General features: G+C 39.6%; 1 protein-coding gene across 2 annotated transcripts in view; it reads right to left on the bottom strand.

Moving 5' to 3' along the window:
- Nucleotides 1-9320: 9320 nt before the first annotated feature.
- Nucleotides 9321-16543, bottom strand: part of CEP112 (centrosomal protein 112) — a 3283222-nt gene continuing 3275999 nt past the window's right edge. For both annotated transcript variants that reach the window (XM_044085107.1, XM_044085108.1), the window contains one exon: nt 9321-9708. In XM_044085107.1, the coding sequence (XP_043941042.1) occupies nt 9705-9708 (4 nt within the window). In that variant the 3' untranslated portion in view covers nt 9321-9704. The remainder of the gene's footprint in view (nt 9709-16543) is intronic.

Raw genomic sequence — 16543 nt, 5'->3', positions numbered from 1 at the left:
CTAATAATGTGCAAAGTTACCCTACTCTTTTCAGTAAGTACCATGGGATGATTTACATTTTTCCGACCTGCCAATCACTGACGTCAAAGGGACCTCCGTTGAAATTCAAGTCTTGTGTACTAGGTGGTTCTTACAAGCATTAGAAGAAGCACTGTCCTGCTTTTAATCAACTTTGATGATTTGGTGTTAGAAATATCCATTTTGCAAAGGTATGTAAAATGTGTTTAAAAACAGGCATGCTATCTAACAGAAACATGAAAAGGAGTTACACATATCTGATGAGTGCTAGTAAAGTGAAAGAAATAATAAATTTAAGTATGAAGACACATCAGAGATACTTAGACAAAAGTGCACGTCAGACTGCTGGTAAGAAATACTAAGAATTATCAATCAATTTGTTGAATTTTAACTAGACGGAGGTACAAAGTATACTTTTTTTGAACATATTTTTTAAGTGACATTGAAAAGTCTGTATGCACATTGTTAATGTATTCAATAAAACCTCTGCCTCAAAAGGTAATGATATGAATTTAAAAATAAGATCCTATTTCAAAGCACTTGAAGCAAATTATCTTAATATTTTGGGCCATCTGGCTTGCGAGAAGCTAAGATTGTTTAAATAAATTTACAGTGTGAAAGCAAGGAGTATATGTGTACAGCAACTGTCACAATAATTCTTTTTGTATACAGTTTACTTGGGGTAATGTACTGATCCTACTGGAGCAATTTCATTCTTAGCTCCAGTACTGCAGAGATATCATGAATAATATGATGACAAAGATCTTCCACAACTCTGCTGATACATTTATATGCTGAGAAAATTTTCCAGGAGAGTATCACATACAAAAAATCCTGATGCTACATCAGTGACAAATACTGCAAAGAAAGTATGAGTACCTCTATGGAGTAGGACAGAGCAGGATCTGAAGTGAATGGAAAACTAATTTATCATTACGAAACAACTAGATTGAAACAACTGGGTGAATAGTATAGTCACTGCTGCAAAACAGAATAAGATTTGAATTTATACTGGTATGCAAGATCCAAATAAACTGATTAAAAGAGAGCAATATCCACAGCTGGAGAAGAAGTCTCAAAAAAGGCAATGCCTGATTTCTTTTTGGCCCTGGATGAAAAGTAAGGATTTTGACAGGTAAAACTAGACAAAGAACTCTCTAAACTGCGTGCATTTAAAGTTCTACTAGGAAGGTATATTCTCCTTAGGCTTCTACTTGTAATTTCATTATCGGTCTGGGTGATCCAAACAGCTGGTTCATGAGTAGTTGAAGACATACTAAGTAGTATAAATATACTTGATGATCTAACAGTTTGGGCTTAGAGTGAATAACAACAAGACAAGAGACTGTACTGCTGAAGAATATACTGATAAAGCATAATTTCAAGTTTATAACAGTAAAAGTAAAAATAAAAGTGCAGAGTCCAAAATGCATGCATTTGAACAAAAAGTTAGAGCAGTTGTGCAAATAATGCCAGAAGGCAAAGTAAGCATCGCAAAGGCTTCAAGGAATGAAGAACTAGTTAACAACGTTTGTACTTAAAAGTTCTGACATAACAATAACTCTGAGAAAGCTGTTAAAGCAAGCTGCAACCTGGGAGTACATGAGCATGAGAGCAGTTTTGAAGTGCTCAAGAATTATTGACTTACAGAAACACAAACATTAAAAATCTGTGATGTGAAAGAGCCAGTGTGTTACAAACAGATAGTGTTCAGAATGTTGTAGCAGCTGTGATTCTCCAGGAAAACAGATAATTTGCTTATGGATCAACAGCATTTCAGATACACAAACACACACGCACACACGCACACAAAAAATAGACTAGTATAAACAAGGAGGTCTTAACAATAGCATGTAGATTTTGGAGATTTCAAGAATATGTAGAAACATGCTTCACACCCTTGCAAAGCCTGTCAAAAAAGCCTTTGTGAAAGGCACCTCCAAGACTGGACAGGATACATGATCTGAAAGTAAAATACAAGCAAGGCAAGGAAACACACATAGCAGATATGTTGAGCAGTGTGTAATTACCAGAGGTGAATGAAGAATTATCAGAAGAACAAGGCAAACCTTAGGAAATAATGCAATTATGAATAATGACAGAAAAAAAAATCAAAAATGTTTTAGGGATGCGGTGATACTGACTTAGAAATGCAGCTTAATTATTCAACCTACTGACTGACTGGATGATTAATTTACATTTGTTGACCAGGAATGTCCACCTGAAAAGTCTCATTTACAGTGCAGTCTGGGGGATTAAATCTCCATACAATACAACATATAATTAGATTTACAGTAAAGCTACAGAATAAGGAGCAAACCACACAATACTTTAAAATGCATACCGCTTAACAGATTTCAACTAATATTACCAACATCAACTGAAATTAGTTGAACAAAAAGATACTCATCATATTACTAAGGATAATGTACAGTTGTGTACACTTACCACAAATGTAGATGTTCGAGTGTATTCACTGTTGCAGTCATTATATTTGGGTAATCTACTGGCAGGTTGCCCTCAGTCGGCCTGATTAACAAAGTCTTAGGTCCTGCGTCAGTTGCTGTCCCTTCTTCCATGACGTCAGGTTGTCAGGGGTATAAGACATGCAGCCAATGCCATTACATCAGTTCTTCTTGCCCCAGATGTCAGGTGCCCCCCTAATGGGAGCAAATAAAATTAAAAACACAAAATTATACCTCCAACCAAAAGCAAATACACCAAAAAGGCTTTTAAGCATAGTAAAGGAAAGTAGAGCTATAGCCAGAGAAAAGTAGGGGGCTGGAGGAAGGGTAACCAGGACTGCAACAGTAAATACACTCGAACATCGACATTTATGGTAAATGTACACAACTGTACTATGTTCTTCGTGTTTCACTGTTGCAGTCATTACATTTGGGTAGATTCCCAAAGCTATGGTTGGGAGGAGGTGTTTATACAGCATTAGGGCCAGCTATAAGGCCCTGCAAGACAGCAGTGGCAAAGCCATCTCTAGATTTAGAGAAAATTGGTAAATGATAATGCTTAGTGAAAATATGAACAGAACTCCAGGTAGCAGCTTCTAGAATATCCCTGGTAGGAACACCTCTGAGAAAGGCTGCAGAAGTAGATGCAGCCCTGGTGGAGTGAGATCTGATCCCCTGCGGGATAGGTTTTCCATGGTGCTTATAGCAGAAATTAATGCAATGGCTTATCCATTTAGAAATGGTTTGTTTTGAAATAGCCTTCCCCTCTGCCCCTGCATCAATTGCTACCAGCAATTGTTCAGATTTTCTTCGAGATTTAGTCCCGTCCAAGTAGAAACTAAGTTGTCTGTGCACATCCAAGGAATGCAGAATCCATTCCCCTTTGTTCTGTGGATTGGGAAAGAAGGTTGGCAAATGAATGGACTGATTAAGAGCCACACTGGAAACCACCTTGGGCATGATGGATTGGTCCTGAGAGATACCCTGTCCACATGAAAGATGATGAAAGGCTCCACTGCCATAGATATCCTTTTAGCTGAAGTGATTGCTAAAAGGAAGGCTGCTTTCCAAGAAATAAATTTTAAGTCTGCAGTAGCAGCTGGCTCGAAAGGAGGAAGAGTGAGCTTCTCCAAAACAAAGTTAAGGTCCCAGGCAGGGGTAGGAATTCTCCTGGGTGGTCTCAAGTTCTTTGCCCCTCTGAGATACTGCTTGAGCAGAGGAAGAGAGAAGAGGAGTGGTTCTGTGTTATAGTGAGCTGAAATAGCTGAGGCATGGATTTTAATAGAGGAAAAAGACAGGCCCTTGTGAAGCATCTCAGTTAAGTATTGCAAAATCTGAGGTAAATTGGGCGCTGCTGTGCTCATCCCTAAAGATTGGTTCCAGGCACAGAATCTTTTCCATTTGTCAGCATAAGATTTTCTAGGACTAGGTCTTCTCACCTCCAAGATGACATCCATCATAGGTTTGCTGAGGGATGATAAGGATGAATTTAAGTGATTAGCCAGGCTGCAAGGTTCAATGTTGAAAGCTGAGGGTGCAGAATTTGGTTCTTCTGCTGAGACAGCAGGGAAGGGGTCTGAGGCAGGTGCCATGGAGATATTTGTGACACACTATGCAGGAGTGGGTACCAGTGTTGGCGCGGCCAGTCTGGAGCAATCAAAATCATCCTTGGTTTGCCCTGTTTGACTTTTAGCAGAACTTTGGAGAGCAAAGACAGAGGGGGAAAGGTGTAGACTGATAGGTTTTTCCAGCGGAAAGAGAGAGCATCCACTTTCCAGGCTTGGTTGTGGGGAGTCCTTGTGCAAAACTTGTCCAACTGGTAGTTCTGGGGGGAGGCAAATAGATCCATGTCTGGGCTCCCTGATTTGCTTGTCAACATGTTGAAAATCCGTGGTTCCAGTTTCCACTCGTGTGGGTCCATGAGTTTTCTGCTTAGTCCATCTGCCAGTATATTAAATTTTCCTGGCAGGAATTGAGCTTGCAGGTGCACTTGGTAACTCAAGGCTGTGTTCCACAATGCCATAGCTAGTCTGCAGAAGGGATAGGAATGTGTACCCCCCTGCTTGTTTATGTACCACATAACCGTGGTGTTGTCCGTCTTTACCATTAGTTGTCCTGGAAGAATGTAGTCCTTGAAGGCTGTCAAAGCATTCTGTACAGCTAACATTTCTTTTTGATTGATATGTAGGTGCATTTGATTTGGGTTCCATTTGCCCTGAATGCACTTCCCTGCCAGGTGAGTCCCCCATGCATAGTCTGATGCATCTGTAGTTAGGGTTTGGGCGGCAAGGGATAGTGTGAATGGCAGTCCCTTGTTTTGGTAGCAGGCCTCTGCCCACCATAGGAACTCCAGGTTTAGGCAAGGTATGATAGGAATCATTGTTTCCAGGCTGTGACAATGTTGACTCCATAGACCTTTTAAGTACCACTGTAGTTTCCTCATATGCAGTCTTGCATACAGAATTAGAAGAATGGAGGAGGCCATGAACCCCAAGGCTTACAGTATTTGTCTTGCAGATAGCAGGGTTTTTGTGGCCACTTGCTTTCCACAAGTAATATTATTAACTTTTACTGACCTCGGTGAGGAGCAAGAAAAGGTTTCCCCAATGAGGTACTTAGCTTTAGTTTGAAGACTTCGGTTCTGAAACTCGAAAACAAAAATTTCAGGAGTCGGCCGACAGGCACTTGCAAACTGCTTCTGCTTCGGGCACCGCATGGCAAGAAAGACTGATGTAATGGCGTTGGCTGCATGTTTTATACCCATGACGACCTGACATCATGGAAGAAGGGACAGCAACAGACGCAGGACCCAAGCCTTTGTTAATCAAGCAGACTGAGGGCTACCTGGCAAGCAGATAACCCAAATGTAATGACTGCAACAGTGAAACACAAAGAACATCTATGGATTTAGATATATTACCATATACAGTAGCCACTACTGTGAGACCATTTACTGAAATTGCATTAGAATACTAGGACAAAATCCTACAGGACATCAAGGCTACCACCTCCATTTTTTTAGGAAGGCACTAAAGGATTACACTACAGATTCCTTCCAATGTCATTGTTTTGACACTGATAGATAATATGCTAGGTACTAAACTTTTACTACTATAACAGGCTTATTACTTATTCACCTCAGTGCCCCCCGTCCAACTTAGTTATTTAGCCATAAGCTTTCCACCCTTCCTACAGCTATAACCTACCACTTTATTTCATCTCCTTCCCTTGATTCTATATTTCTATTTACTTTATGTTGATATTAATTTAGCCATCCTTCTTATCTTCACTGACCTCCATTGCTCCAAATCCACCATATATTCTCTTTCATTCTTACTCCAACCTTATCCCTGTCTCTGTACCTTACAATCTATTAAACTCTATCTTATACAACATATTCTTACTTCTACACTAATGTCTAATTTCTTTATCTAACTTAAAAGACTCTGTCTTTGCAGCCCAACAAACCTCTCCTGCTTGAGCATTTTATGCCACTCATGTGTTACTATTATTATAGTTTGACTTATGCCCATGTGAGTTGTTATTGACAGTGTAAATGATAACGCTATTGTTATTTTATTACTTGCTAGTTAATTTCATTGTGTAATACTGTACTTTTTTTGCCCAATGACCTTGGTTGCACTAGACAAAGGTCTCTTGACCAGCACACTTACCCAGTTAACAAAACACATCAATTAAATAAATAAATAAATAAATAAATAAATAAATATAAATATAAAGGTACTAAAAGAAGTTACAACATAAGTCCGACCTGAGAAAGTATCAGTAAGGAAAGAAATTCAGAGTTATATTCTGTCAAGTAACTTGTGCCCAAACCTCAGTGCTCTAAGTTGACAAAATAATATAATTCACTACAAACTGAGAAAAAAATGCACACATGAATCGCATCTGGGAATAAAAATGCAAAGAAAGAGCAAGACATGTGAAGTACTGGGAATGTTGACTGAGATAGAACAAACAGAATAGAGTTGTAGTATGTGTAGAACATGGCATCACAATCCAGCTAAAAAGATGTTAAATGACATACTCCATGACTGCATTAATAGTAAAAAACATCCTTATTCAGAGGTTAAGTAGGAACATATCAGTTTATTTTCAAAGAATCATATATAGAGTGCTTGTGTGAATGTCCAGCAGCAACACATGTTCAGATCTGACTTTTGTCTCTCCATGAAACCTGCTATAAATATTTGTTTTGGTCCCCTCAAACCTCATTATTACTGGTCCCAGCCCCTAGTACCCTATGCAGGATCTACCAGCCATCTTCCTACCTGTCAGACTTACTCAGATGTTACTGGGGCTAGTGGATCTTAAGGGCATCCTGGGGTCTTGATGTCTGTACTTCCATACAGTGGTTTTTTTATTGTTATTATTATATGCTTCATCCAATTTCCCTGTCCCTGATCCTCATACTTACTGGTTACATCTGATGGCAACTCTTTTCTTTGGACCATGCCTCCCCTTAGGGAGCATCCCCAATGACTGCAATTCCCTCAAGGATGGGCATGGCCATTGCTTCCTACCACTCCATCAGCTGCCCAAGCTACTGATCAAATTGGGATTGGCTGGGCTGTAGTCGGGGCATTATTGCTCTGTGCCCTCTCTGGTACAGCAGAGGGCTTTATCCTTCTACACCACCAGAAAGGCTTCTATAAGGTGTAGTTATTGTGAGAAAGCAGGGGTAAGAGGGATTCAGATAATGCATAATACTACATTCTTCATTGCCAAGAAAACAAGTACAGTATTTCTTCACAAGAACCACCCAAGGGAAATTCTGCCTTGTAATCTTTTGAACTTCATTGGCTGGATAGCTGAGTGTGCTACTTGCCAAACCACATTCTACACAGAACTGATTAAAACTAATTAATATAGGCAACATGAACCATTTAATATCACACTGTTTTCAGAAGTGCTTTTAGTCCTGCAACCTTGGGGACCATTGTGACTGACAATGCATGTAGGAGTGTCATCTTATTATCTCCACACTAGTGGTCAACATTAAAATTACTGTGGCCAAGTAGAACAGTGGCCTCCACATGGCAAATGCCACTGTTGAAAAACAAGGAAGGGTAGAGAGGCAATGATGACAAAGTCCTTTTGTCAGTGATGCCTGTGCAAAATTTGTGGTGTTCTGGAAACATACAGCCTAACTCCATGGAAACTCACATGAAGATTTTCTACCCTTGCTGGATCACATTATCTGCCACTGAGGACCTACTACTGAGCCCTGGAGAAAAGGATAAAAGATTTCAGCAGCATTCACAGTCCATCACCTTCTCAAAGACACAGTTAATAGCCATAATTTCTCCTTATGATTTTACAAACTTCACAAACGCCCAAACATTATCATTTTTCTATGAGAAAAAAAAATATTGAGCAGAACAAATTCAGTGGTGATAAGCTCTCATATACTTTCACATGTTAAAAATGAAGTAAAAATGGACTGGAAAACAAATGGGAAGCATGAATAAATAAGGAGGTTTGAAAACAGTCTGTGAAATGTATACATTTTCTTAATGTTGACTGCTGCTTCAAACAATCTATGAATTGCCCCAAATGGAAGGGTATTGCTTCTCTAAGAACTATATTATCAATGACATGGAGATACAACATTCTCATTTTTACTGAAAATTTTAGATGTATGTTACTACAATGGTTGTTTTTTGTTTTTCTTTTGGCTTTACCCAATTAGGGGTCGCCACAGCAGAACTCCGGTCCGCTAATGATTGGCAGGACATTTTTACGGTGCCGAGGTGCCAGCTCAACGCCCAACCTTCAACGAAGGCATGCCCATTCACGCATGTCTATTGAATGCTGCTCGACCTCAGGGAGGACATGCAGACTCCACACAGAAGGCGTCCCAGCCGAGAATCAAACAGGAGAACCTCTTGCTGTGAGGCGACAACGCTACCGCTGCACCACCGTGGCTTGTATGTTACTACAATGGTAAACTGTTTAATTTGGGAAGAAAGACATATAGATGTAATCATGTGTCTAAAAGAACAATAATGCTAATTCAGCCCATGACTCCAATGCCCGGACTGATTCCTACATAAAATGCTGAAGACTAAGGTAAAATTATAGATTAAAATATTTGAAGAGCAAACAGAAAGGGGGTAAAAGAATATTAAAGGGAGACTTCCTCCTTTGAGGATGAGCAGACATCTGGTGAAAGTCAAGTGTTCAGCAGGGAATCTACCTTTCAAAATGAATAAGCATCAGTGGACATCTTAGAGTCATTTGTAGAATGGAACAGATGATGTAGGGCCATTACATACATACCCTGACATGAGAAGGGACATCTGAACATCTGTCACACTTGGTCCAATGTACTTTGCCAGAAATGAACCAAGTAATGCTTTCTTCAGACTGAAACAACGTCAAAAGGATTTACTTCTCTAATACTAACTGACCAATCAACCAACAAAGTTGAGTGGTACAGTATCTCTGGTCGAGGAGGGGGGAAGCTATCAATTCCTGACTAGGCTAGCTGCTATAAGGATAAGATACTATGAGTGGGGCAGATCATATGTGACATGAAAGACTGGCTAGTTAGAGAAGGTGGGCATACAGAAAGATAACTTAAATAAATAACACTTAGACTGGTAACTACTTTGGTCATTTGATATGACCTACTGTCCATTCATATGTCACTGATTATGCAGAACCTACACAGTTTTCTCTATACCATTTTATACAGTTTAGTATGAAACACTGAACAAACCAACAATGTACTTTACACAATTTAGTATGAAACACTGAACAAATCCAACAATATGAAGAGATGTAGAAACAGAACAGTTTAATGCAGCATGTTTCAAAATAAAATCAGTATAAAAATGAATATTTACACAACTGAATAATAAAATATGATATGAAGTTTTGCAGATGGCACATTTAAAAATACAAAACAAATACAATACCACAGGAGTTACAAAGTTATTTTACACACAAAAAAAAATACGATCAGGTTTATGGGATTAACAAATACAATGATAAAGTAACAAATGGTATAGTAATATGGCTCTGTGATTCCTCATCTTTATAAAAAATACATTGTATTAGTAAAATTCAGCAATCTCACAGCTTAATAAGGGGGACCCCAGTCCTGCAATCTGTGCTTCTGGAGTGAAATTCACTGTCACAGCCCTGATACATCAGTGCGTCTATGTTGCAAAAGGAAAACAACCAACTCCCAGGTTACCTGAAAAGAAAATAATTGACTGTTATATGAAATCAAAAAGATAGTCAACATGCTAAGATGCATTCCTAAAAGTTGTTTTTATAAACAGCTTTGAAATTTACTATGGACATTTTTGAAAGTGATACTATTGAAGCTTGAAAGGTTGACAGTATTTATTACATAGATAAGTAGTAAGATATTCTGTATGGCAGCAGGTTCTAATCTGTGTAGTGTCTTTATATGTTATGTGTTCTCTAACCTAGGGATTATGCCTTCAGCTCATTTCTGAAAAGCATCTAGTTGTATAAATATAAAAGTAAAAACAGAATGGACAAACATCTGGCAACAGGCTTTAAAGACAAAATAAAAACAAGAAAAAAATCTGACATCCACTGTGTCGTTCCTTCAGATCAGCACTTTATTACAGAGTGAGTGCTTCCATCAGTTCACATTCAGACTTCTTCAGACTCTCTAGTTGCATTCAAATGGATAAGCCTTTCTTTTATCTTTCTCTTTTTATTCGGTGTCATGAATGAATCAACCTCATGCTTAAAACCATGGATCCCTAGAAGTAATGTGGTGTGAGAATATTATTGAAACACCCACTTCCCAAGAAATAATACAAACTAATAGCCCTTGCTAAAAAGTGGAACTAATGGTAGAAAATACAGAAAAAAATTATAGAAGTATCAGATTAGCAAATAGCACATTTGACCTTTAGCTATTTTGACTCTGACTTACACTGATACTCTCTTTCTATAAAACCCCTACCTGCCTGAACAATATTAGGTTACACACATGCTTACAATGCATAAGAAAATCTGAAATGAGAAATTTTATGATGGGAACAGTTTTTTCTAATAAAAGCTACTGCAAAGGTAGGCAGCCAAAACGAAACACGGAAAAGCTAGTCTAACTAAAAACAAACAATCCACGGCAACGTTTTTATTGAATCACAGCAGTCCCTAACATTTACTTAAAATCATAGGAGATTACTAGGCTATCGACCTGGAAGTTATTTTAAGCCTAGCCATTTCATCCCAATGTAATACCATGGAAATGCTAGATAATACCCAAATTACATTTAGTGATGACTGCCCATGTTCAGGAGGGTCGTGGAAACTATCCCAGGTAAGAATTTATAGTGCCTCATCTACTCATCCAGGTTCCTCTTGAACAGTGTCATAGAGGTGCTCTGTTTCACATGAATTGGTAGCCTGTTCCAAAGATGCAGCAGTCACTGGGATATAAATCTGTCCCCTCCAGCGTTTCCTATTTAAGTCACAGGCCATATTTAGGTCCCTCTATTGGGCAGCCCTAGTCCCATTTGATTTACAGATATGTAGCAAGTTCATTAGGTTTGGGTCTTAGATTGCTCTTTAAGCTAGGCATAAGTGTCTCCTGAGAAGTCTATGTGATACAAAGTATAGTGGCAGGGACTTTAGTCAGTCTGTGTAAGGCACATGCTGGAGCCCCTTGATCTTCTTTGTTAGAAACCTCTGAGGTCTCTCAAATTGCTGCAGGTGCTTTGTACGGTACTTGCTAAACAGGGAGTTATACTCAATTATGGGCCAGATAAGTGCAGAGTATAGAGGGGTTATAACCTCTTTTGCTCTCGAGGTGATACCTTTACTAATCAAGTGTGCTACATAGAAAGCCTTCCTTACTACAGTAGACACATGGTGGTCGAAGTTGAGGTTGCAACTTGTGATCCGAGGTCCCTTACCACTTCGTGGGGAGTTAGGGTATTGTTGTTAATTTGATAGTTTGAAGGGACATGGTTTGTGCCGAAGGGAATGATGATACATTTCTTTGTATTCAGCTTGAGACCATGACTAATACACCAGTTGCTGGTCTGCATAAGACCCTCCTGGAGTATACTGACATAATTTGGAGATTCAATGATTGCACCTAGTTTTCAGTCGTCTGCAAACTTGGTCAGCCACAACCTCTTAGTTTTGACCTGAACTTCAGAGAAGTATATAACAAATAGTAGGGGGCCCAGCACTGACCCCTGTGGTACCCTACTGGTAACAGGTCTACTAGTTGATGTGGAGTCACCCACTTTGATAGTATGTGCCCAGTTTGTGAGCCAGTTGGCAATCCATCTTACAATGAAGGGGTTTACATTCAGCTTGCTAAGTTTATCGGTAATGCCTAAATGTGGGATTGTGTAGAAAGTATTTGCCAAGTTGAGGTATGCAGTGTACACAGATTTGCCCTCATCACTGGCCCTGGTCACATTTTCAAAGACATCCACCAGATTTAACAGGCAGGATCTGCCCTTGACGAAGCTGAACTGGGTAGGATCCAGGGTTTGGAGGTCCCCTATGTCTTTTTTTATGAGGTCCATAATGATACATTCCATGGCCTTACAGATGAGGCTGGTCAGGCATATGGGTCTGTAATTCCCTGGGTCTGTTGCTAGGCCACCTTTGTGGAGGGGAACAACTATTGCTGTTCTCCATTCCACAGGAACAAAGTCTGTGGTTAGGCTATGGTTGAAAAGGGTACATAATGGTGATGCTAGTTCATGTTTTAGCCTGTTTAGAAGACAGCCTGGGATGTCATCTGGTCCCCTACAGGCTGTGTTTTGTGGCCTTGGACAAAGCTTTGAGGATCTGTTCTTCAGATATGTAGGGTGGGGAGAAGTTTGGGGGAAGGTTTGTGATAAGTTAGGAGGGAATAAGGGAGTGAAATTTTCACCAAACCTATCTGTTAGGCAGTTTGCTATCTTTGTGGGCTCAGTGTGTGTGATACCACTGGTCACTAATTCTAGATATTCTTGGATTCTATCTTTTAGGCTACGTACATAGCTGTAAAAGGCCTTATGGTTATCGTTGGCTGCACTTGCTAAGTTTCTTTCTAAGGAGCCCTTAGAGGATTTGACAAGGTGTCTTATTTGCCTGTTGAGGCTGATGGGGTGATTTTCCATTGTTGGGGCCTTGCCTTTATTTTCTTGGACAGCAACTTTTTACATTTATTGTAAAATTTGTTGATGCTGGATGTCCACTGTGGCATCTTGTTTTTACTTGGGGCTCTGGCTTTGATTCTTTGTGGTACAGCTGAGTTTATACACTTATGCAAGTGATTGTTCAGAGATTTGGTGTAAGCTTTGGTGTAGTTACCACTTCCAGCTTGGGGTGGGGTTTGGAATACATTTATTCCATCACCTAGGAGGGTATAGTTTGCTTTGGTGAAGTTTTTTAGTCTGATTTCACCCTTTGTGAGTTCTGGTGTTAATGCCAGCTCAAACGTGACTAATTTGAGGTCAGTTTTAACTAATGAGGGTCCAACAGCTGTGGCAGTGCATCTATTTGACATGTCGATGAGGAGTATATCTAAAATTTGTCAGGGTATGAACAATTTGTTCCTGTGCATTTGAATTAACAAAGTTATGGAATGTTTGCCCTAGCGAGTTGGGGCTAGCGTAGGTTTCCCATTTGACAGTGGGATAATTGAAATCCCCCATAACCAGTGTGTTCAGTAAAATTTGGATTGCCTCCAGTTTGGTCAAGTAGGCTTCATGGGTGTCATGACCAATGGAGGGGGATCTATAACTGGCTATGACTAGAATGGGGGTCTTACCCACCATAACCTGGACTTGGAGTAACTCCATGGAGTTGTCCAGTCTAACTAGGTGGGAAGTACGTTTATCTCTAATACAGATTGAAACACCACCTCCTTTGGTTTTCACACTTTCATTTTGCAGTCTAAATTTGTGGAAGGCATTGTAAGCTTGCAGGGCCGGGGTACTCTCTGAGGCCTTGAACCAGGTTTCTGTGACTGCGCAGACATCTACATCTTCTAGTGATAGAAGTGCTTCCAGGGAGTGCAGTTTTTGGTTTAAGCTCCTAGCATTTAGCAGCATGACCCTTATTTTGTTCTGATTGGCTAACTTCACGTTGGTAATGTTTTCGAGACTTTGCCTAAAAAAGGCACTATGGGGGAGGCAAAAGCTTTTGCCAGCAATCAAAAGCATGGAGGTGCCAGGTGCAAACCAGCTCTGGCAAAGCAGAGAGGATTGTTGACCATGGCTTCCCAGGCTGACAAGAACTGGATCCCCTTTGAATGACACCAAAACCTAAGCCAATTATTGATGTCAATCATTTTTTGTTTATACTGTGGTATCATTCTAGGTGAGGGTAGTATGCTGCTCAAGGCTAGGGACATACCTGCCTGGGACACATACTCAGAGAGCTCAACCATGTCTCTCCATGTAATCCAGGGCCATGTCTTTCTTCATACAGTCCAGTGAGGTACGTCTCAGGTCATTCACACCAAATGAACTATGATAGAGTCATAATGGTACTTGTTCCTGTGAGACCTGAATGCATGTGTGCTCTGACAAATCCTGGCACTGGAAAGGCAACTGATTGTGACTTTCTATTTGTCCATCCATGCGTCTCACTATTGAATCTCCAATGACAAGAAAATGTGGTCTCTTATTGTTACACCTTACAGGCTTGGTGGGAGAGAGACTGGTGTTGCTATGTGTCATGAGTGCTGTGGGGACTGTGTTAGTTGTAGTAGTCTTGTGTTTTGCAGGTCTCTGGTAACTCGGTAAGTTTTTCAAGAGAATATCCATGGATGTAGATTTTTGTGTTTGATGTGTGCTATGTCTATGAGTAGTGGTACTATGTGCATATGTAGTGGCGGGTGAGTTTACAACCTTTTCCGTGTTACTGTTTTGAGTGTGAGAGAGCATGGATTCAAGATTTTTGGTGTAGGTAGATCTCTCACTCTCAGAACTAGAGCGAATTATTAGTAGAAGGTTGTCAGTGTACATGAGGCAGTTGCTACACTGTGTCAAAAGATCCAAGTCAACAAGGTTGGCAGGAGAAACAAGGGTAGTCCAACTGTCCATAATGCTAGGTTGAAGACCGTTGTCACTAGGGGTGGCATTTCAGAATCGATCACAGATGAGCTCAGTGGATGGATATTTCTGCCTGGGTTTTTTATGTTATTTTATTTTATTTTGTTGCCGGTGGTTTAATAGGTTACAGCTCATTGGCAGTGTTTCTCTGACTAGGAAAGCACTAAGGATGAGAGCTACACTAGTGTGCTACAGTTGTATCTAAGGGAAAAACTGTTGAATGTAACTGTCTAGCTTTGGCACAAAATTGAGCAGCAGTGCATGCTGCTGTATGACATGCAAACAAGCAGAAACCTGCTCAAATGCAGAGCCTAAATTCCAGAAGATAAAAACTTGAAAGATAACTTTAGAAAAATTCAAAAGGACCAATGAGGATGCTTATTCCAAGCCCAAGACTGACCTCCCTTTACCAGACAGGACCCAATCCGCACAATCCTCTCACTAAAGTGCAGTCGGGCCCCTTCCAATCCAAGAATGTGCTCAGAAAAACCATTAAAAACAGACCCACATGCAGCAAGCCTGTATGTGGACTATGCTATAGCTACTAGCTACCCTAGTCTCAACAGGAAACACTAGAGAATGTTTAACACAGCAGAAAAATAGCAGAGACACACACAAAAAAAATTAAAACAACAGAAAATCAGCAAGGAGGCTCTAAAGAATATTTTAAACATCGAACAGATCAGTTATTTAAACACTGTTTGGCGGGAATCCCAGAACAAGCAGAACAGATAGCTTTAAAACAATGAAAAATACCAGTAAATACTTAAACAGTGAAAATAACAAAAAATAGCTTTGTAAACATTGAAAACAGCAATAAAATTCGATTTAGCAGGAACAGTAATGCAGGCAATCACAGTACAACAGTGTAGTTTAGTACACAGTATATAAATACAGTATAAAAGTAGTCGGCAGGCAATTACAAAGTGCAGTAAATATCATCAAATCATAAAAATCAATTAGTTTTTTATCTCTATAACTCTATAAGACATTGCATGGTGTGGTGTATATGATAGAAATTGCTGCTTCACAGTTGTTTAACAACCCTGCAAAATACATCTCCTGCCTCTCTTTTCATCACAGGCATGGCTATGTTGCAACACTTTGGGAAAGATGACTGCATAAATTGTCCAAATTCCACCTTTATGTAGAGCTTCTTAAAAGTCTTAAAGGCAGAATTTACTGGTAGTTCTCCTTAAAATGCAATGCAGTATGCAGTCCAGTCCTGTCTCGTTATTTTCAACACTGTATAACAGCAGCCATATTTTCAACACTGTATAACAGCAGCCATGTTTGCTTTGTTTTGATTCTAAGTGTACACTGCATACAATGTTTTTTTTTTGTAAGCAAAAAGGTGGTGGTATGCATATGTTGCATCATTTGGGTCATCCCCTGCCCCGCCCCATGCCAACTCCCCTCCCCCAAATACTTTTTTTATTTCTGGAAATCCTCTTTCATGAAAAAATAAATAAATAAAATCTCTCTTAATAATCCAACAACTGAAGTCACTTCTCACAGCAAATTATTAAACATGATAGTGGATATCAATAATTGGGGTGTTGCACTCATTTTTCTTAAGTAGACATGACTGCAAAAATTATTTTACAGAAAGTTAAAGGAAAAAGTTTTAGTTTATTTTCCAGCAATCATCTAGTTGGACTTCTGTCCTTTTGAGAGTTTGTGCAACTTGATGTGTCTGAAATGGATGCATGTCATAACTAGAGTACTTCAGAACAGAAATAACAAGGTCATTGCATAAAGAGCAAAGCCCCATGAAATGTCTGAGGAAGACAGAGGTGGTTTAGAAACTGCATGTCTTTTTTTCAAACCTTATTGGAATGAACGCATCAGCTTTTACATAATTTAATCTATGGCAGATGGGACATTTATTGAAGTGAAAAAAATGACATCATGTTGTATTCATCACAGGATGGTACTGTATGAGTTTCTGATGTGATGAGAAATCCAGGAAAAATTCTG

This window comes from Protopterus annectens, chromosome 10.part0 (assembly GCF_019279795.1).
Source record: "Protopterus annectens isolate FY-2018-M chromosome 10.part0, PAN1.0, whole genome shotgun sequence".
In the NCBI taxonomy this organism is placed as follows: Eukaryota; Metazoa; Chordata; order Ceratodontiformes; family Protopteridae; genus Protopterus; species Protopterus annectens.
The sequence above is the reverse complement of the archived record's forward strand: the minus strand, read 5'-3'. Positions and strand labels throughout refer to the sequence as shown.